This window comes from Vulpes vulpes, chromosome 7, assembly GCF_048418805.1.
Source record: "Vulpes vulpes isolate BD-2025 chromosome 7, VulVul3, whole genome shotgun sequence".
Taxonomy (NCBI): domain Eukaryota; kingdom Metazoa; phylum Chordata; class Mammalia; order Carnivora; family Canidae; genus Vulpes; species Vulpes vulpes.
The window spans coordinates 83937031-83959928 of NC_132786.1; the positions used below are offsets into that span (position 1 = coordinate 83937031).

At 33.9% G+C, this 22898-nt stretch overlaps 1 protein-coding gene across 6 annotated transcripts in view; it reads left to right on the plus strand.

Moving 5' to 3' along the window:
• The window catches only part of VPS50 (VPS50 subunit of EARP/GARPII complex), a 133244-nt gene that overhangs the window by 55666 nt on the left and 54680 nt on the right, over positions 1–22898 (plus strand). For all 6 annotated transcript variants that reach the window (XM_026003769.2, XM_072764276.1, XM_072764272.1 and 3 more), the window contains 4 exons: positions 6209–6341; positions 9237–9325; positions 16944–17038; positions 17367–17465. In XM_026003769.2, coding sequence (XP_025859554.1) covers positions 6209–6341; positions 9237–9325; positions 16944–17038; positions 17367–17465 — 416 coding nt within the window. The remainder of the gene's footprint in view (positions 1–6208; positions 6342–9236; positions 9326–16943; positions 17039–17366; positions 17466–22898) is intronic.

Genomic DNA, 22898 nt, shown 5'->3' on the forward strand with positions numbered 1-22898 from the left:
GAAGCCTATTTTGATGTTTGAATAGTGAAGCATAATGGAAATGCAGTGTTGAACTTTTTACATTATAACATCCAGATTTGTGAATATCCTCCAAATCCTGCTCCTTAGGATATTTGTTACCTTTTACAGTCCTCAGGGTTACTAGATGTATATGTTATCTGTATAGAGGTTATGGATTAAAAAAAATAGATTACTTAAAATATTCTTTCTTTTTTGCATATTTTTTGAGATATTTCTAAAGCACTGTACTTTTTTTTTTCTTTTCCCCTCACTTCACAACTTTTGCTGAATAAATTGATACTAGCTTTCAGCAAAGAATGGCAGTGGAGAATAGCTCTAGAACACCGTAATATTTGATAATTAAATTTCTACTTCCTATATATTCTCAATATATTCTTAATTTTTAAAACAATTTAAGGACATGTTATTTTAGTTCTTTGGGATGTCTCTTTGTGAATATTTTCTAAATTGACCAGTTGAAGACTTTCATTGCTACTACTGATAGGTAATACAAACATGGAACTGGAATTGCAATATGGCACTCCTCTGCCTTCAGTATTCCTGGTCTTATTCTTTTTTTTTTTTTTTTTTATTTATTCTTGAGAGATAGAAGGAGAGACAGAGCCAGAGACACAGGCAGAGACTGAGCCAGAGACACAGGCAGAGGGAGAAGCAGGCTCCATGCACCGGGAGCCCGACGTGGGATTCGATCCCGGGTCTCCAGGATCGCGCCCTGGGCCAAAGGCAGGCGCCAAACCGCTGCGCCACCCAGGGATCCCCTCCTGGTCTTATTCTAAATGAATCCTCCCTTAATTGAGACTTGAACTGTGATGAAATGTTAGTATTTAGTGATTGGTGGATGGATTAAACTAGTGGCAAGGTAGGCAGAGCCAGTAATCTCTAACACTGTTTTATGAAAGGTGAAACTTCAGTCCTGAGTGGTTTGTTGTTTGAGGACATATGACCACTAAGTTGTGGAACTAGTACTGGCTGAACCAGACAGCTCTTCTCTAGTCTTTTTTCTATTATGCCCTGCTGGTGTGAAGAAGAATAAATGCCTGAGTAGAAGTTTGATGGGCTGTTAATTAGGACACTCAAAATTCTCTTCTTGGCCTGCCTTTTATTTTTTGATTATTTATGCAGTTATTTGTTTATTTGCTGTTTTCCTTAAATTTCTTTTGTTATAGTTGTGATTCACCTATGTCTGTGTGATAAGATTCTCTACTTGAAATTTAGAGGTGATTTTCATAAATTAATGAGAGAACACTAGTTGAAATGATTTTAGTAATAAGGTGTTAAAAGCATAACAATCATTTGTTGCAATTAGAGTTGATGCCAGTTGGTTATATGGTATACTGGAAAGCGGTTTTGGAGTCTAGTTTTAAAATGAAATGACACTTTTAACTTATTGCCAGCATTGTCTTCAAATGCAGAAATTAACATATCCAGGCTTAAATGCACCAAAAATGATATCTTTTTATCTATTCTACCTTGCCCTCTTTCCTTAAACTATATACTGTATATGTATGTAGTACAATGAATCTCTACATTTGTTTATATTTTAGAGTATAAATTTAGGCAAGAGTCATCTTATTATTTGGTGCTCAGTATGTCATAGTCTTAGGTTTGTACATATGAACATATTTGTGAAGATAATAAAATTTGGATTCTTTTGGAAGACTTTTTAGGCATGTGCAGTGGTTTAGCTAGATTTGTGAATTTTTACACTTGGAACTATTTGGTGAGAAAAAGCTTTCTGTAACTTCAATAATTTTGACTTTTTTGGAAAGGAATTTACATATACATCTCTTTGTATCTCTTCCAAACTCATTAAATTTCAGCAAATCATCAAGAGGTAACATAGTAAAAAACCTCCTTTCCCTCAAATAACTAGGCAAATAATGTAGCTAGACAGTGGCTGGGTTGAAAATAGAAGGTAGCAGTAGTTCTAAGATTCAATTTTCTGGTTTGTTAAACTGTGACAAGTATAATAAAAATTAATTGGTGAACTATAACAATTATTTGTATAGTCATAATTTTTCTTTGGGAAGAAATAAGACTAACACTGTCTTCCTTTTATCTATCCAAAAGAATGTTGGGATATAATTATATTAAATTTATTTGCATAATATAAATATAAATTTATGTAAAGTTGAGTTTATGAAGATGAAAAAAATTGACTTGTAAAAGAATACCTTTATTCAGGTGAATGATTGCTAAGTTGCAGCCCAGAACTTTTTTGTGATTTTTTTTTCCCCTCTGCTTTAGCTTTTTCTTGACCTTGTGCATCAGTAACAAGTTTTTTATTACATGTGTGCTTTAAGAGATACATAATGATGGGATAAAAATAAACCAAGGGGGAAAAGAATCAAGGCTGGTTCATTGTATAGGTGGTAATTACAAAAGTAAACATGGAAAGTAGACATAAAAAATCACTTCAAATTATGGCATAAGTAAGCAAAAGTATTTTATATTAGCCTCTGCAAGCTATGTGTAAATCTGGATGGTCATTCTAATACTTCTGTGAATACGTACCTATAGCAAATGTGGTGTATTTAGAGAAATGTCACTTCCTCCTATGTTTCTTTCATTATTTCATCCCTGACCCCACCTTGTAAAGGTAACTAACTACAGTGTTTTCCCTGTTTATCTTCCCTATGTTTATTTTTGTTATATCAGATATGTGCATTAAATTTTTCCTATTTCTTATGTCTATAATTTTAAATATATTTTATATATATATATCATATATATATAACTTATACAGAGAAGTTAAAATTTTTCCCTTTCTCATGTATGTATGTATAAAGGGGAAATTTTTTTAAAAAGTTTAATTCCAATAGAGTTAACGTACAGTGTGATGTTAGTTTCAGGTGTATTGTATGTTGATTCAACAATTCAATATATTACTTAGTGCTCATCAAGATAAGTGTACTCTTTTTTCTTTTTCTTTTTTTTTTTTTTTGAGGGAGAGAGAGAGCATACATGGGAAGAGGGGAGGGCAGAAGGAGAGAGGAGGAGAGAATCTTAAGCAGGTTCTACACCCATCACAGAGCCTGATGCAGGGCTCGATCTCATGAACTGAGCCAAAACCAAGAGTCAGGTGCTTAACCAGCTGAGCCACGCAGGTGCCCCAAGATAAGTGTGCTTTTAGTTCCCTTCACCTATTTCACCCATCCTCTCACCCACTTCCCCTCTTGGATGGTGCTAGAGAAGATAATGCCAAGTGAAATATATCAGAGAAGAAATTTATGTGGAATAGGAAACAAAAAAGAATGAGCAAAGGAAAGAAAAGAGACAAACTAAAAAACAAGTGTTAAGTATAGAGAACAAACAGATGGTTTCCAGGAGAAATTGTTTTAATTAAAAAATTTAAGTATGCATGTATCAGCTTATTATTTTTCATAGTTGCATAGTGCTCTTTTGTGTGTATGAACAGTAGTTTATTCAACCAGTCTCCTGTTTGGACATTTAGATAGATTGCAGTATTTTGCAGTTATAAATAATCCTTCACAATGAATAACTTTGTGTATATGTATTTTTGCATTGTTTGAGGTGTATCTTCAGGACAAATTCCTAGAAGTGGGATTGCTGGGTCAAGGGGAATTGTACATATGTGATTTTGTTAAACAGTGCCAAATTCCCCTCCATAGGGTTAGATCATTTATCATTCCCACCAGCAATGAATGACAGTGGGTGCTTTTTCACAGCCTTGACAATAGAATATATAGAGTGTCAAAGATAAATAAAGCCAAATGCTAATTAAAGTTGTATGGACAGATTTTAACCATTGTTTACTGTTGAAACAGGGAAAAGAATCCGGTGTGAAACAGGCTCACCTTCCATTTGTACAGAGGTGACAAGGGCATTTTAAAGGGAGGGGGATGAGATGGGCCTCAGAGTCAGAGAATGAAAACTTACAGAAAACAGGAAGTGGAGGTTAGTTCCTGTGAAGCTCATCTGGGTTTGCTAACTGTGGCTTCTTGAAGTTAGGCCCCCTCTTTCCCTCAGAGGCTGGGAGACAGGGGACCTATCTTCAGGGCTTAGCTTTTGGCAGACTTGAGTTTTCTCAGGCAGGTACTTTAACAGGAACTAGGGTCATCCTAGGGATCTAGCCTTGAGCTATTAGAAGCTATGTTAGTGGTTTTTTGTTTGTTGTTGTTGTTTTTTTTAAATTATTTATTTATTCATGAGAGATGGAGAGGGGCAGAGGGAGAACCAGGCTCCCTGTGGGGAGCCCGATGCGGGACTCGATCCCAGGATCCCAACCTGAGCCAAAGGCAGATGCTCAACCACTGAGCCACCCAGGTGCCCCGATGTTAGTATTTTATGCAAGTCTTTATAGGCCAAGAATGAGGGCTAGTTGAAAAGAGAGCTTAGAGGATCTTGGCTAGAGTTTGGTCAAGGAGAGAATCTTTGATATGGTCAGCTTTAAAACTCTCACCACTCTGATGAATGAAAATTTGTGTCTTATTTTAATTTTAATGTACATTTGCCCTATTAAAGAGTGAAATTGGACGTGTTTTCATATGTTCAATGGCCATTTTTGTATCTCTACTTGTGCAGTTTGCTTGTGACTTCTTCCCATTCTTCTATAGGATGTTTGGTCTTTTTCACCAAAACTTTTAAGAGTTCTTTATAAATGCAGCATATTAATTCTTTGTCATGATATATGTTGTGAATATCTTTTTAAGTTTGTCATTTGTCTTTTGATTTTGTTTATGGTGTTTTGTTTTGCCATGTAAATTCTTTTTAAAAAATTTATGTATTAAATGTATCACATCTTAAATTTTATTATCTCTGGTATTTGAGTCCTAATTAAAACAGCTTTCCCTGTATCAAGCTGATAGAAGACTTAAGTTTTCTTCTAGTGCTAGTTGAGTTTTAGTTTTTACATTTTAATCTCTTAATAACTTGGAGCTTATTCTTATGTATAGTATGAGGAGTGGGTTATTATTTGTATATATACATGTTATTTTTTTGTATTAATTTTATAACCTGCTACCTAGCTGAATTATTTTATTTTTTGATTAGTTTTATTATTGGTTCTCTACGAATTATATTCTAAATATATTAACATGTCATTTTAAGATAGAAATAGTTTGATTTCTTGTTTTCCTGTTTATTTGCTTCTTACTCTTTTCTCTAGTCTAATCACATTGACAGATACTTCCAGAACATTGTTAAATAGGGGTGGGGATAGTGGGCATCCTTATCTTGTTCCTGACCACAGTGCTTATGCCATAGTTTCCTTATCTTAAGGAAATATCCATTTTTATTTTTTAGGAGTTATTATTAGGAACAGCTGTTGAATTTTGTCAAAAGGTTTATTCCAGCATCTATTAGGATAATCATTTGGTTTTTCTTGTTAGACTGTTAATATGGTGAATTATATTAATAAATTTCATAAGATTGAACCATCCTGCCATTCTTGGCATAAGCCCAACTTGTACAGTCTGACTCTGGAGTTTAACAACTCCTTTATTTTACAACTTCCTAGTTGAGTTTCAGAGATTTGACATGCTTGCACAGAAGTGAACTGAGCCATACAAGTTAGTATTTTTATTAGTTGCTTGATGAATGTTTTAATAAACAAGGAGCTTAGAGGAGGGAAAGATCATTACAGAGAGAAAAAGCATTTTGAAAGAGAGAGGACCACTACCAACCTGTGCTATATTAAACGTCAAACACACCATAGCTATATTTACTATGTAGTTTATTTCTACTAGCTATTTACTTTGGAGGGCTTAATATACCAGTCTTACTAGCCTTTCAGTACTTTATCAGCATGATTGGTTGTGGTAGATTGATTTAAAAAAGGAAAAAAAGCTATGAAATCTTAAATGATGAGACAAATGCTCCATTATAACATCCAAAAAACCAGAAAGCCAACAAAATAGATTGGAGGCATCACTCTACCTGCAGAACAAAAAGGGCAGAAAAACAAGCTGGTAGTTTATGCAAAGGATGGGGGGGGGGGGCGGAATTCTACTTATTTTCATTAGTGAGATTTGAGACCACATAGCCATGTTATATAAAATATTATTTAAAATGTTATTAATAGATATGGAATATCTATAATATCCTTGTGATTTCTAGAATTTAGAGATTGTCAAAGGTACTTAATTTACACAAATGACATGATTGATTGATTTCCCTTTTGCAAGTTGTGATAATTTTTAAAGTTGACTTTTTAAATTTTCTTTAGCATGTTACACCAGACAGCTATATTCCATGTCTTGCTGACCTATGCAAAGCATTGTGGGAAGTTATGCTCAGCTATTACAGGACTATGGAATGGCATGAAAAGCATGACAATGAGGATACTACTTCTGCTTCTGGTAGGGTATTATTTTATTTAAAGACAACTGTAAATATGCCATATTGCTGGGCTAAGGAGAAAGAAAAGGGATAGCCATGCTTTTAGGATTTCAGGGACTTAGGTGACCATAGGTGAAATGCTCACCGAAGAAAGTCATTCAGCTTCTATAAAAGCTCCATTACCTTTGGGGATTAACTGGGCCAAAGGACTTCTTAAGTACAGATATTACCAGTTTTCAGGAATATGTAATGATAGCTTTAGGACTAAATTATTAACAAAGAGCTTTTAAAAAAATTAATTGTAAACTTCGTAAGGCATAGGTCTGTCCAATTTGCTGTAAGATTAATGCTAATGTTTAATATGAAATCTATTTGCTAATTTTCAAGTTGTACTAATAAAGCTAGATTCTAAGAATTAGTAATTATATTTTTCTGGGGTGCCTGGGTGGCACAGTTGGGTGAGCCTTTGCCTTAGGTCACCATCCCAGAGTCCTGGGTTTGAGCCCCATGTTGGACTCCCTACTTAGTGGGGAGCCTCCTTCTCTTTCCGCCTTCCCCCCCACCACCATGTTCTCTTCCTCTCTCAAATAAATAAATAAAATCTTTAAAAAATACAGCAGGACTTAAATTTCATAAAAAGCAAGGTTGTAAAATATTAATCTTTGAATGGAAAACACCACTTTAAATGACTATGGTATTGTCAGCTACATATAAAGAACAAATATTTGAGAAATTATATTAACTAGACAATATATTTAAATTACTTCATTTGTATAATTATATATCTTAAGTGGTTATCCTTGAACAATAGCTTAGATTAAGTATTCAAAATAGTTTTATTGTTTCTTTTTATTTTTTTTCAAAATAGTTTTAAAAGTAATAAATGTTTTTATCCGTGTTCTGTTTAATATGGGCAAAATAAATTATACTGCACAAGTTTTTTGTATTGCATACAATTTAATGTAGCTAATCAAATTATTTTAGTAACTTCTAATTTCTGAGGTCTTGGTTTCTATGTTTGGGTGGATGGAAGAATACAAATGGTATTGTAGGATTCTGGTAGTACAGAAGACATAAGTTTAATATTTGTCTTGATTCTTAAGAAGCTTATAAATATAGATAGCAAAAAATAACAGGAAAATTTTATAGAAGGATTTTCATCCTTTTGCTGGGGGGGGGGGGGGGATGATAAAGGAAGGGAAAGAGGGGAAAGCAAGAGAAGAGGTGGGCATTGAGTCAGGTTTCTAGGTCAGACTGTTTTTAACCCAGCTCCTATGCTGTCATCCCTGTAACTACCTCTTTGAGCCTGGGCTTTACAGTCAGAGATACCTGGCTTCGGATTTTACTGCTATTTTCCAAAGATGAGAAATGAGACCTCAGTTTCTTTTTTAAAATGGTAGGTAAAAAAACCAAAACAAACCTCAGGAACACATCTACCTGTAGGTTTGCTGTAAAGTTTAGGGAAAATGTAAAGTCCTTACACTGTAGATTGTTAATATCAAAGGAAATAGGTCAAGAGATGATATTAATAATGATGGTTGATGATGAAATGTCCATAAGCCCTTTTTTCTTTTTTTTTAAATCTCAGGTGACTTAGGGAATTGCTTGCTGGGACTCCAGATCTTCACAAGTTTATCCTTTTTTAGCAACTTTTATTTTTTTCTAGGTGCAGAAACTCTTAAGACATTTCAGCACCTCTTTTCTCTTTTCTAATACATCATTTAAGGAGAAACCAGAGACAAAATTTGGAACGAAATTAATACACACTTCAGATACAGGATGAGAGTTTGGGGGACAACACATACTCATCATAGTGAAGTTTGCTTTTTTGCTTCAGGCTCATAGTTTGTGTGTATTGTTGTATATATGGATGTATTTTCATTGGGGTGTAGAGTCATACTTAAAACACTATTTGAGCCTTATATACTTAATCCTCTTCACTACAATTCCTTGCTTGACCCGATTCTGTATATCTTAAGAAGGTCAGGACTCTGATTAGCTTAACAGGTGACAATATATAGAACTCTAAAAACTCATTTGTTCACCTGAAATTATTCCTTTCATATTCACATTAAGAAATATAATTATAGGAGTCAGTACTTTGAAAATTTTTCTCCACAGAACTTCATAAAGCTGATAGGGTCTTAAGAGGTCAACTGCTGTAGCTCCATAGTGATACTACTGGTATCCTAACATTTTACCATTCTAAAGTAAAACTCTAAAACTGTTGTCCAGGTGAACTGTCCTGAGCTGCTGGGTCCCTAATAGCCAAACCATACAGTTAATAAGGCTTAAGCTGTTGGAGAGTGGTCAGATGTACATTAGGCATGAATATGGGACCTGGCCAATGCAAGGGCCTTTTGCTGGTTACCAGTGGTCATTATGCTAGCCTGAGATGAAATAATATCCTCAGTTGTTCCACACAGTTCATTCCATACAGTTCACATGCCTTCAAAAGGGCATAATCTTTTTAATATAAATGTATATAATTGTATTTCAGTTGCTTTTATGAGGAAATTTGTTTTGAAACAGGTCTACCTGGTAAAGTGGGGCATTGTTAGATTATCTGGAATGGATAAGATTATTCTGGATCATGAAAAATGTAAACCATATGCATCATTACCTTACTGTGCAAGCAGTTCTGCAGTCTGTACCCTTGTCAACATAGATGTTAACTGATAATTAGGTTAATGAGTCCTGTAATGCCCTGGCAGTAGGCAGTATATAAATCATTGAGGACCCTGTCTCTGGGATCACCCTAATCCTAACACCTGTTTTAGACATTGTTTTGGTTGTATAAATATTAAACATATTTTCTGTATTTTACATAGGCTTACAATATATGAGAGTTAAAATGACTTTTTTGGAAAAAATGTAAAGCAAATCTGAAAACATGTATTCTCTTTTATTTTCAGAAGGGAGTAATATTGGTACTGAAGAAACTAATTTTGATCGTGGCTACATAAAAAAGAAATTAGAACATGGACTTACACGAATATGGCAGGTTTGGGTTTTTTATATCTTTTTTTTACAAATGCAATAGAAAGTTTCATGTCAAAGTTGTTTTAGAAATTCAGTGTTTGAATTTTCTGTTACTTGTATTCCTTATAGAGTTAATTCTATGTTAGTTTTTCTTTGGACTAAATCTATCATTCAATTTCTATACTAAAGTTCACAATTGTATTTGACTATAAGTCTTTTAATTTGAAAATCTCCATTGGAAATATACGTGTATTCCTTGATTATATTTCTGCTTTTAGTGTCCTAGCAAATATATGCTTTCCTAAAGAAACTGCTTTCTTGTTGAGATACTCTTTATTTTTATTTCATTTATTTGTGTTTTCTATTATTTTTAGGAAAAGGATAACTAAATAGGTCCCATAGTTGGGCTGAATCTAGTATAGAATGAAAAAAGATTTTCGCAGGCAATGATTTTTGTCCCTTGAGGGCATCTTACATGTTTATTGGCAGAATGTATCTACTTAACTTTTTTTTGGCAGTTTAATAGCATAGTTGTTATCAGATAATTAAATTTGTTAATTTGTTAAAATGTATTGCTTCCTAGATAAAAGTGTGATTTCTTTGAAGATAACTTTTTTGTTCTTTTTGGACTGTTGGTAATTCTATTTTTAATTTTTTGAGGAACCTCAATACTGCTTTCCACAATGGCTGCACTGATTTACATTCCCACCAGTAGTGCATAAGAATTCCTTTTTTCCACATCCACACCAACACTTGTTATTTCTTGTCTTTTTGATTTTAGCCATTCTAATAGTTCTAAGGTGGTATCTCACTGTGGTTTTGATTTGCATTTCCTTGATTATTAGTGACATTGAGCATCTTTTCATGTGTCTGTTGGCTATCCATAGGTCTTCTTTGGAAAAATGTCTACTTAGGTCCTCTGCCCATTTTTAATTGGATTATTTGGAATTTTTGGTGTTGAGTTTTAATAATTATATATTTTGGGTATTAACCCCTTAATATTTTACATAAACTTACAATATATGAGAATTAAAATGATTTTTTTTTGGAAAACAAAAATGTGTGAAACAAATCTGAAAATGTATCCTTTTTTATTTTCAGAAGGGAGTGATATGCATTTGCAAATATCTTCTCCCATTCAGTAGGTTGCCTTTCCATTTTGTTGATGGTTTTTTCACCATGATAAAGTTTTTTATTTTGGTGTAGTCCCAATACCTAGTTTTTGCTTTTGTTTTCCTTGCCTGAGGAGACATATCTGTATACCACCCAGGCAACCCTATTTTGAGTTTGTTTGTGTGTATGGTATAAGAAAGTGGTCTATGGGGCGACTAGGTGGCTCAGTTGGTTAAGCACCTGACCCTTGATTTTGGCTCAGGTCCTGATCTCAGGGTTGTGAGATTGAGCCCTACATCAGGCTCTGCACTCAGCAAGGAGTCTGCTTGGGGATTCTCTCTCACCCTCTCTCTGGTCCTCCCTCTGCTCTCTCTCTGTCTCTGTAAAATAAATAAGTAAATCTTTAAAAAAAAAAAAAAAAGGAAAGTGGTCCACTTTCATTCTTTTGCATGTAGCTGTCCAGTTTTCCTAGCATCATTTATTGAAGAGATTATCTTTCCCCCATTTGTATATATATCCTTGCCTCCTTTATCGTAGATCAATTAAATGATCATTTATCATACAAATGTAGATTTATTTCTGGGCTCGCTATTCTGTTCCATGATATATGTATCTATTTTTGTGCCAGTACCATACTGTTTTGATTACTATAGCTTTGTAGCATATCTTGAAATCTGAAATTGTGATACCTCCAGCTTTGTTGTTTTTTCTCAAGATTGTTTTGGCTATTCCTAGTCTTTTTTGTGTTTCCTTACAAATTTTGGTTTACTTATTCTAGTTCTGTGAAAAATTCTGTTGGTGTTTTCATAGGGATTGGATTAAATCTGCAGGTTGCTTTGGATAGTAAGGACATTTTAACAGTATTAGTTCTTCTAGTTGATGAGCATGGAATATTCTTCCATTTGTCTTGTCTTCAGTTTCTTTCATCATTGTTTAATAGTTTTCAGAAAAAAGATCTTTCACCTTTTTGGTTAAGTTTATTCCTAGGTATTTTATTCTTTTTGGCACAATAGTTAAGTGGAATTATTTTCTTAATTTCTCTTTCTGCTACTTTGTTATTAGTTTATAGTAACACTTCCAATTTCTAGGTAATAAGTTTGTATCTTACAATTATACTGAATTCATTTATTACTTATAGTAGTTTTTTGGTCTAGTCTTTGTATAATATCTATGAATAATATCCAGTGACAGTTTAAATTCTTTCTTACAAATATCAATGCTTCTTATTTCTTCTTCTTGTCTGATTGCTATGGCTAGGACATCTAGTACTGTGTTGAATAAAAGTAGCAAGAGTAGGCATATTTGTCTTTTTCTTGATCTTAAAGGAAAAGTTCTCAGTTTTTTACCATTGAGTATGATGCTAGCTGTGGGTTTTTCATATATGGCCTTTATTATATATTAAACTACTTTTTAATATACCATTAATTGTAGGTTTGGGCTGACTTTTTTCTGAATATTATGTATACTGGAAAGGGAAATCTCATACTAATTGAGTATATGTCTAAGGTCAGATATGAGTTGTTTCTTATTTAATCTCCTGATTTAGTCTCCTACTAATAGACACTAATTGTACTTAGTTGAAATTGTAGTATCTATGATAGAATTTCTGGTAATTCAGTTCCTTTGAAATATTGTCCTTGCATTTTATATAGCTAGTTTTCATTCAGTCTGGCAACTTGATATTCCTTGATGTGTTAAATATGAGGTTTAGTTTAGAGCTGTTCTTATTTAAGCATTTGGCCATTTGGAAGTGATCATGCTTTTGAGTATAGATTATTGTGTTGTAGGTTTCAAGCTTTAGAATATCTTATCTCTACCACTCCCAAGTCTCTTTGGGCCCCCACCCGCATTCTCAACTAGTTCTAAAACAGTATTTTGCATACTTTAGGAACTCTTTTGAGTATTTGTTAATTGAAATTACAAAGCTCAATTCAAATGCAAAAAGTAAAAGCTCTGAAAAACAAATGTTTCTTTCATAACACATTCAGCAGGCAAAGCCTGACCAGATTTGGATTCTTTCAGCAGTAGAACCAGAAGAGTATTGTTATAAAGCTTTTTTGTAGTATTTATTTATCTCATTAAAGTGAACATTTATATGTCACAAGAGTATTAATGTGTTTTGTTTTGAGATACTGCCTTAGACCCCAAAGGGTGTTAAACGTATATGCTATAATATGCCATAATACATTTTTAACATCTGAAATCTTGAATTCTAAAGCACAAGTGAGCATGTGACAATTTATATACGTTTATCATAAATTTATTATAGAGATAATGAAAAATGATTGAAAAGCGTTAGATATTTAACCTTTTGACATAAAAACTAAACTCAAAATCAGAATGACTGATTCTTTATATGAAAATTTTATTTTCCATGCATTTTTGACTCCAATAGAAAATCTGTAAGAAGAATAGTTGTATCAGTTGTACCATTTGGTAGACACTGTGGATTTAAGAACACTGGTGAACCCATGGTACTTGACCTTATGGAGCTTACAGATCTAACTAGATGGAAAGTCTCGATCTTCCAAGATTTCCATTTTCATCTTTAAGCATTTGATATGTAAGAAATTAGTCATATTATTCTTATGCATCTTATTTCTTTTTACTATAGAGAATTGGGGTTGCAATGTTCTTTTTTTTTTTTTTTTTTTTTTTTTTTGGTGAACTTGAGATTTTCTCTACATCCTAGAATGCCACCCACTTTAAAATTTTTTGCTTGAGCATTTGGAAAATAACCATGTATTTCTTCTTTGTGGTGGGAGTTAATTTCTAAGTATATATTAAAGCAAGCTTATCATTAATTGTATTATTCTAATCTGTATCTTTATTTTTTCTTTGTTTCTTTGGCCTGTGTAATTCTGAGGGAGGAGTTTTAATCTTCCAGAAAGATTGTAATTTTGTAAGGTTTTTGTTTTATTTCTAACATTGGCTTTTGCTTTTTATACTTGGATGCTATGTTGATTGATGCTGCTATGCTAATAACCACTTTACCTACCTTCTTTGTATGTAATTCCCTTCATTAATATAAAAAAAAAACATATAGTTCTTTTGTCCTGAGGCATTTTGCTGTGAATTCTAGTTTGCTTTATTATTACCATTGCTGTTTATTTTGTTCCTTTTTTTCTTTGACTGTCCCTTTATTTTAAATGCTTTTGGATCATGTTTTAGTTGTATCCTCTATAAATGTAAAAGAAACGTTATTTTGAGACAGAGACTTTATCTTTTAATTGGGCAATTAAATCTGTTTATATTTTTATTAGTGTTTTACTTTTTTATTACTATTTTTTATTAGTGTTTTAATTCATATTTCTTTGTTAGAGAAGCTAAACATTTAAAAATCCTTTATTGATTGGTGAATTATTTGCTCATTTTTTGTTTATAAATTCTAAATGATCTATGTGATAATGAGTAATCTTTTGTATGCAATCATATATTTTCACTTATTATATTTTCAGTGTGCAGATGATCACCATTTTTATGAGGTCAAACCATAACCTTTATTCTTTGTGACTTATGGTAAATTTCTTTTTCTTTTTTTTTTTAATTAAAAATTCCTTTATTTTTTTTCCTGGTACTGCTACCACAATTTACAGGGCTATATACTTGATGTAACAAAAAGGAAAAGGAAAAGAAAAAGAAAAAGCTACAACAGTAAAGGGCTCAGAAATGTACATCTAATGGACACTACATTGCATTAATCAATAGCTGCACTTTTTGCAAACTGTACCTATGGCAGTCCTGAGCAGCAGGCTTTCCTGTTAAAGCTGTAGTAACTTTTCTGACTATGGATCATTGTTCCCTCTATGGCAATTTTTTACAGTTCCTCTAATGTATTTGGGACAACTGTCTCAAAGTAACCTGCAGCCTTCCTGACAACTCTTCACTCTCTCTCCTGCTAAGATCCGTAGTCCATTTTTCTGAATTGTTTTAGAACCTTCTGCTACCGTATCCACCGCTTCCACCACCAGATCCATAACTACCACCATAGAGACTGCCTGAGCTTCTTCCACCAAAATTGCCCCCCGTCATGGGTCCATGATTTGATTACTGTTGTCCATTATAATTTCCAAAATCATTATGATTCCCACCACCAATGTAGTTACCTCCAAAATTTCCTTCTTCATTATAATCATCCTATCTTCTACCACTGCCACCATATCCACCTCCTTGGTGCTCATATCCACCGTAGCTTCCTCTACTTCTATAACCAGGACCACCATCATAGTTATCACCATCATCTCCAAATCCATTATATCCACTATCACCTCTTCCATAACTACCTCTGCTGCCACCACCTTTACGTGACACCATAGCCTCCTCTTCCATAGAAGTTTCCACCACAACCCATAATGTTACCAGATCCACCTTCATGATGTCTTGTGATCCAGCAGATGGCATTTCTTATTTATAAAGAATAAGAAATTCACTTCACAGTTATACCCATTGATAGTGTGGTACTTCTGAACAATTTGATCAGCTCTATCATGATCATCAAAAGTTACAAAAGCAAATCCTCTTTTTTCCACTCTGCCTGTCTTCTATAACTTCGATGGTTTCCATCCTGCCATACATTTCAAAGTAGTCTCTCAAATTATATTCTTCTGTATCTTCTTTAATACCATCAATGACAATTTTCTTCAGTGTAAGATGGGCACCAGGCTTTACAGAATCCTCTCTAGAAACAGCTCTCTTTGGTTTGACTACAGGACCATCAACCTTGTGTAGTTGAGCACACAATCCTGCATCCATCTCTTCAACACAAGAGTAAGTCACAAAACCAAAACCCCGCAACATTTTGTTTGGGGAAGTCTCTCATCACCACACAATCTGTAAGTGTGCTCCATTTTTTAGAATGTTCTCTTAAACTATCATCTGTAGCTTCAAAACTCAAACCACTAACAAACAGTTTTCTCAACTGCTCTGTTCATTTGGATCTTGGCCTTCTTCCCCAGCAGTGGTGGCAACTCCCCAGGAGTTGGGCTGAGGGGCATGACTGGGCAGCAGTTTTACTTCTGTTTTGAGCCCAGACTTACCTCTTCCAATTTGAATTCAATATCTGTGCTATATTTATTCTTAAAATACTTTTTCCTATGTAAAGCTCAGATCAATATTCATCTGGTAATTATAGATGTTTATCTAAGCTTTCTATTAATTGCTATCTCCCTAATACCTAGAGTACTGTGTAGGACATTTAATAAATACTTGGAAAATATTTTTGCTTTATTGGATTAATTTTTAATGTTTTACAAACATACAAAAACATTTAATCCATTTATCTGTCTTTTGATATGTGATATAAAGGAAGGAGAGAGGAGTTTTTTACCCCAAATCTAGTTGGTTTTCCCTTTGCTACTTTCTAAATAATCTTTTTTCTTGTCTTTATGTGTGATGCCTCCTTGGGAAAAGGAGACTGAAGGCAGGGAGATCCGGATTCCAGTTTTAGCCTTGTCATTCATGAAGCATGTGAATTTAGGCAATTACTTGACCTATTTGCGGTTTTTCTTCTCTTAGGAGGATAGTAAATGCCTGCTCAACAGAGCTGTTTTAGGATTAAAGATAATATGTAAAGTTCTTAGCATAATGCTGACAAAGAGTAAATAATCAGCAAGCAGTAGTTTTTACTGCTGTTTATTAAGCTCTTGTATATATATTAACACTATTTCTGAGTTGTTTGTCCTATTTTGTTGATTCTTTGGGAACTGATAGTATTCTTCTTTTAAAAAAAAGTTTTTAATATATTTAATACAGGTAGAAAAAGTCTTTCAACATCACTTATAACTTTTATTTTGTCTTTCTGAAGCTTTATAATTTAAAAAGAGGTTATGCCTGCCTTATTTATATTTCCAGTGAATTTTAGAATGCTTATTCATAGGAGAAGTTTTTTGTGATTTTGGTTAGAAATTCACTGAACCCCCACATTAACTTGGAAAAGTTGACATGTTTACACTCATTCAGTCCCTTGACTCTCATTTTATTGAAATTTCTTTTGTATCCTGTTAGAATTGTTAGTTATTTAGGCCTAATGTTGCCTATTAAAATTATTCCTAAGTATATTTTTAATATTCATTTTAAATGAAGTCTCTTTTATTTTAAGATATTACAGTAGAAGTACATGAAAACTTATTTTTATGTATTGCACATAATCACTTCACAGAGTTATTAATTCTAATTATTTTTTAATTGATTATTTTAATTATTTTTGATTTGGTTATTTTGAGGTTTCTAGCCTACCAAGTCACACATAAATGATGATGATTTTTATCTTCATATCCAACACAAGGATATAATTTTTATTTGCATATGTATATGTATTAATAGTAATGATTATCGTCATTACTGTTTTTATATCTGATGTTATGGAATTGTCTCTGTGATATCACTGTAAGGATATTGGTTATTTGCCTAAATGTATATTCTTAAGAATGTATTTCTGTCTCATTTTAATGTATAACTGTAGAATAAATGGTTCTGGGAACTTACATTCTATATTTGGGCTTGAAATATTTTTTTGTTTTGTTTTATAGGATGTTCAGCTAAAAGTAAAAACCTACTTGCTTGGAACAGATTTGTCTATATTTAAATATGATGATTTCATCTTTGTTTTGGATATAATCAGCAGGTACTATGTGAGATCTTGTTTTATTCTTTACTTCGGTTTATTCAAACATAATAATCAAAGAAATCATGAATCAGTGAGTTATCACGTATAACTTTTTCATGGATATGAAGACATTTAAACATTCATAATCAAATTTCTGCTGGGAGTTTGTGTGTTTAAATATTTCTGCCCTTCAGATGTCTGTGAACTATAGTGAATTTGTGAACTTTAGAATTTCTCCAAACAACCATTTTTATGGTTTGTTACCTTTGAAGAAAGATGACCTGGACTACTTTTGTTCTGTAATAAGGATGTTGCTAAATTTATATAAATCTTTTTATCCACCTAGGTTGATGCAAGTTGGAGAAGAATTTTGTGGTAGCAAATCTGAAGTTTTGCAAGAATCCATTAGAAAACAAAGTGTCAATTATTTTAAGAACTACCATAGGTAAGAACTCTAATAAAATATGAACAGATTTACTTAGGTAATAAACTTACTATGTCTAATGCTTAAACCTTATAGCATTAATTAGTTTAAAACAATTACTTTTGAATTTGAAAGAATTTGTCCTTTGTAGTTCTTTTTGCTATGGTGAAGGACTTTTTTTTTTTTTTGCCAAAAATATTATAAGATATTCTCCTTATTTATTGTAAATTTTGATAGGTTGCTTATCTTGAGAGTCTCAAAATGTTGAACTAAATATTGAACCAATTTCTTTATGGGTGAAAGATGATTATTATTGCAGTGTTCACCAGAAGAATTTGGCCACTATCCTCTATGGTGTGGGCTAGTAAGGAAGTTAGATCAGTAGAAGCAGCATTCACTGAGGGATTACTTAAAGCATCTGCATTTTATTTATTTATTTTTTAATTTTTCTTTAAAAATTTTTTTATTGGAGTTCAATTTGTCAACATTTAGCATAACACCCAGTGCTCATCCCACCAAGTGCCCCCCTCAGTGCCCATCACCCAGTCACCCTAACCCCCCGCCCACCTCTCTTTCCACTACCCCTTGTTCTTTTCCCACTACCCCTTGTTCTTTTCCCAGAGTTAGGTGTTTCTCATGTTTTGTCATCCTCACTGATACTTTCACTCATTTTTCTCCTTTCCCTTTATTCCCTTTCACTAATTATTATATTTCCCAAATGAATGAGACCATATAATGTTTGTCCTTCTCTGATTGACTTATTTCACTCAGCATAATACCCTCCAGTTCCATCCACGTCGAAGCAAATGGTGGGTATTTGTCATTTCTAATGGCTGAGTAATATTCCATTGTATACATATACCACATCTTCTTTATCCATTCATCTTTTGATGGACACTGAGGCTCCTTCCACATTTTGGCTGTTGTGGACATTGCTGCTATAAACATTGGGGTGCAGGTGTTCCGGCATTTCACTGTATCTGTATCTTTGGGGTAAATCCCCAGCAGTGCAATTGCTGGGTCGCAGGGCAGATCTGCTTTTAACTCTTTGAGGAACCTCTGTACAGTTTTCCAGAGTGGCTGTACCAGTTCACATTCCCACCAGCAGTGCAAGAGGGTTCCCCTTTCTCCACATCCTGTCCAACATTTGTTGTTTCCTGTCTTGTTCATTTTCCCCATTCTCACTGGTGTGAGGTGGTATCTCATTGTGGTGTTGATTTGTATTTCCCTGATGGCATGTGATGTGGAGCATTTTCTCATGTGCTTGTTGGCCATGTCTATGTCTTCCTCTGTGAGATTTCTGTTCATGTCTTTTGCCCATTTCATGATTGGACTGTTTGTTTCTTTGCTGTTGAGTTTAATAAGTTCTTTATAGATCTTGGATACTAGCCCTTTATCTGATACATCATTTGCAAATATCTTCTCCCATTCTGTAGGTTGTCTTTTAGTTTTGTTGACTGTTTCTTTTGCTGTGCAGAAGCTTATCTTGATGAAGTCCCAATAATTCATTTTTGCTTTGTTTCTCTTGCCTTCATGGATGTATCTTGCAAGAAGTTGCTATGGCCAAGTTCAAAAAGGGTGTTGCCTGTATTCTCCTCTAGGATTTTGATAGAATCTTGTCTCACATTTAGATCTTTCATCCATTTTGAGTTTATCTTTGTGTCTGGTGTAAGAGAATGGTCCAGTTTCATTCTTCTGCATGTGGATGTCCAATTTTCCCAGCACCATTTATTGAAGAGACTGTCTTTTTTCCAATGGATAGTCATTCCTGCTTTATCGAATATTAGTTGAGGGTCCACTTCTGGATTCTCTATTCTGTTCCATTGATCTATCCAAATACCATGGACTTTCTTCAGAGAGTTGGAGCAAATCATCTTAATATTTGTGTGGAATCAGAAAAGACCCCGAATAGCCAGGGGAATATTAAAAAAGAAAACCATAGCTGGAGGCATCACAATGCCAGATTTCAGGTTGTACTACAAAGCTGTGGTCATCAAGACAGTGTGGTACTGGCACAAAACAAACATCTGCATTTTAAAGTAAGAAGGCTTTAAAAGAAGGCATGATATTCAGAATCTAGTTACAAAGTCAAGATTATGTATTACATTGCAAAACAGTCATTACTGACTTTAGAAAGGGGGATTTGGAATGGTTTTGGGAGTGGAGGAAGGTGAGAAAGAATGTTTAATTAGCAACATGATTGTATGCTTAAAGCAGCATTAAATTGAGAGAGCTGTATATTAGACCTTTCCTGATATAAGGTAGAACCTATACTATATCCCTTATATATATTTTATCATTTTAATTTATATCTTACTTTTTATTCTATTTTTTTTCCAGAATTTATTTATTTATTTGACATAGAGAGCACAAGGAGGGGGAGCAGCAGGCAGAGGGAGAGGGAGAAGCAGGCTCCCTGCTGAACAAGGAGCCCCATTCGGGGCTTGACCCCAAGACTCAGGAATCATGACCTGAGCCAAAGGCAGACACTTAGCCAATTGAGCCACCCAGGCACCCATGCATTTTAATTTTTAAAATTAAATTTTTATTTTGTTGTTGTTATTTGGTGCCAAGGAGAGTAAATATTTTGAATTCTGCTTTTTCTCCTTGTTAAGAGTCAATAACTGATCACAGTAATAGGTGCCATGTCAGAAGAGAGATTATTGGGTATCAAACCATTGATGAATTAATTATTAAATAAATTTAAGTACAAGTGTTCTGTGTTATTATGAACTATTAAATATGTTTTGGAAGAGATTTAAATTGATCCTGTTGCAAAGCTTTTGAGTTGTGTAATTGAATTGAAAAGAATGTTTAGAAAAATTTTTAAAAAGTTTAATTGATTAAACCTCAGGAAAACAGCGATAAGGGGACAGCATGAAACCCTAACACTGCCTTTATTTGTATATTTTTTTCCTGTTAAAAGTTAAGCCCTGCTGAAACAGATGGCTTGGCTTTTACACATTGCTGTACTAAAGGAAGAGTTTGTGAATCATAGATGGGAAAGGATAAGGAACTATGAAGGAACTAGAAGCCTCACTTACCTGTTAGAATGAAAGCATGACAGATGTGCATTTCCCAAAGATTACTTTTAGTAAGATAACCAGGAGATCTTTTGGTGTTCTTAGTGATTGCATGATGTATACGGTGGAAAAAATAAAAACTACCCTGATTTATTTAATAGTCTCCATTCTGCATTCTATTTTACTTGTCAAAAGGTGTCTGTCATCTATGGCAGCTAGGTCTGGGCATTTCTAGACCATGACCATGATGGAGATTCCTCACTACAATTCACCTTGGTGAAATTAGAGATTATAGAAATGAATTATTAAATGTTTCCAAAACACTCAAAATTTTAATGGACTTCTCTTGAGAAATATTTATGAAATTCATTTCCCATTGAAGGGGCTGTACAGTATTCTTTAAAGGAGAGCTGGACTGAGAGGTAGTAGACTTGGGTTCTTATTCTACATTTGGTGTTTACAAGCTCTCTGACACTAGACAAATCATTTAACTCTCTGGGCTATGTTTCTATCAACTGTGAAATGAGGTGACTAGACAGAAAGGTCTCCATAAATGTTGCCTATAGATCTTGCCCTTTTTTCTTGCTGTGTTGTAAATTAGAATATCAGAATAGGTTAAAAAGTAAAGACTTAACTTTTTTTTTAAATTTTGTTTATTTATTCATGACAGACACAGAGAAAGAGGCAGAGACACAGGCAGAGGGAGAAGCAGGCTCCATGCAGCAAGCATGACATGGGACTTGATCCCAGGTCTCCGGGATCACACCCAAGGCTGAAGGTGGCGCTAAACTGCTGGGCCACCGGGGCTGCCCAAGACTTAACTTTTCTTTTCTTTTTTTTTTTTTTTAAGATTTTATTTATTTATTCATGAGAGACACACACAGAGAGAGAGAGAGAGAGAGAGAGAGAGAGAGGCAGACACACAGGCAGAGGGAGAAGCAGGCCCCATTCAGGGAGCCCATCGCAGGACCCGATCCCGAGTCCCCAGGATCACAACCTGGACCCAAGGCGGCGCTAAACCACTGAACCACCCCGGCTGCCCCAAGACTTAACTTTTTACAAAGTATTCTTCTCTATCCCCGGTATCGAAATGAGTCTAGCTTATTATATACTGGCTATGGTCATTATTTCTCCAACAGCTGCCATTTGGCAAATTATGATAAAAATCACTTCGTAAAGTTAGTGCCAACCATTAATGTGTTCTGAAGTAATCTCTTTCTTTATAAACCAAGATAAACTTAACAGGTGGTTTAGAAATGATGCCAATATACCTAATACTGAATTGACATTAGCTAGTGATGAATCTAAATCTATTAAATTCCAATTTAATATCATCTCCACCAGATCATACTACATAAATGTTTAAAAGCACTGTGAAACATGAAATATAGATCAATTGGGTTTTAGTTTTGTTAATGAAAGTGTTAAAATATGCTTACAATTTGTTTCATAGTCCTCTATGGCCAAATAAAGCACTTGAGAATGAAGAAATTCTTAGACTGAATTATTCTTGAGTCCACTTGGGCTATTGGTATAAAGATGGTGGCATACTAAAAAGGTGAAAATATTAACATTTTACTCTTTGGGTGGAACATCTATTTATAAAGTATAGTCATGTTGCTTATGGTAGTTGTATAAAAGTCATCTTTTTCTAGGGCAAAATTATATGATACTGTGAGGGAGCACAGTCTCTATCAATGTGAATTCTCATCTTACAAAAATATAGGTTTTATTTCCCCAAATTCCTTTATGTTCAGCACTGTTTGTATACATCCAAAGCTATCATTCTTCTGTCAGATGTTGCAGAAATCCCTAAAGGTCCAGCAACAGGTGTGAAAAGAGGGGAGAAGTCACCTATCCTAACTCCCATTTCCTGAGTAAGAAAGGTTTATTTTTTTAAGCATCTTTAAAATGTGTGTTCTGGGATCAAGTTTATTATCCATATACTTCTCTTTGTTTTCTACCTGGAACAAGTGATTTAATCTTTGTATTTTGAGTACTGGGCCTTATATTTTCTGGAATTCACTTGCTTTTTCTCCCCCTATATATTTTTCTGCCAAATAAGCTCTTTTGGTTAAGGTTTCAGAGAGGGTAGTAAATAAGTGATCAGTAGTAGTAGTTTTTTTTATGATAGATTTCAAGGGTTTTTTTTTTTTTTTTAAGGAAACAATCTAACAAATAGATTTAAATTTACCATGTCCAACTTATGCTTTAACTACTGTTTTTATGTAACAAACTATCCTAAAAAGTAAGGGTTTAAAACCACCATCATTTTATCTTTATTTCATGTAATCTATGAGTTGGGGTTTAGGAAAAGATGAACTGAATGAATCTTCTGCTCCTCGCAGGATTGGCTGAGGTGACTGAGTAGTACTCAGCTGATGGTAGGGTTTGTCTAGAGGATCCAAGTTGGTTTGCATGCACCTTAATG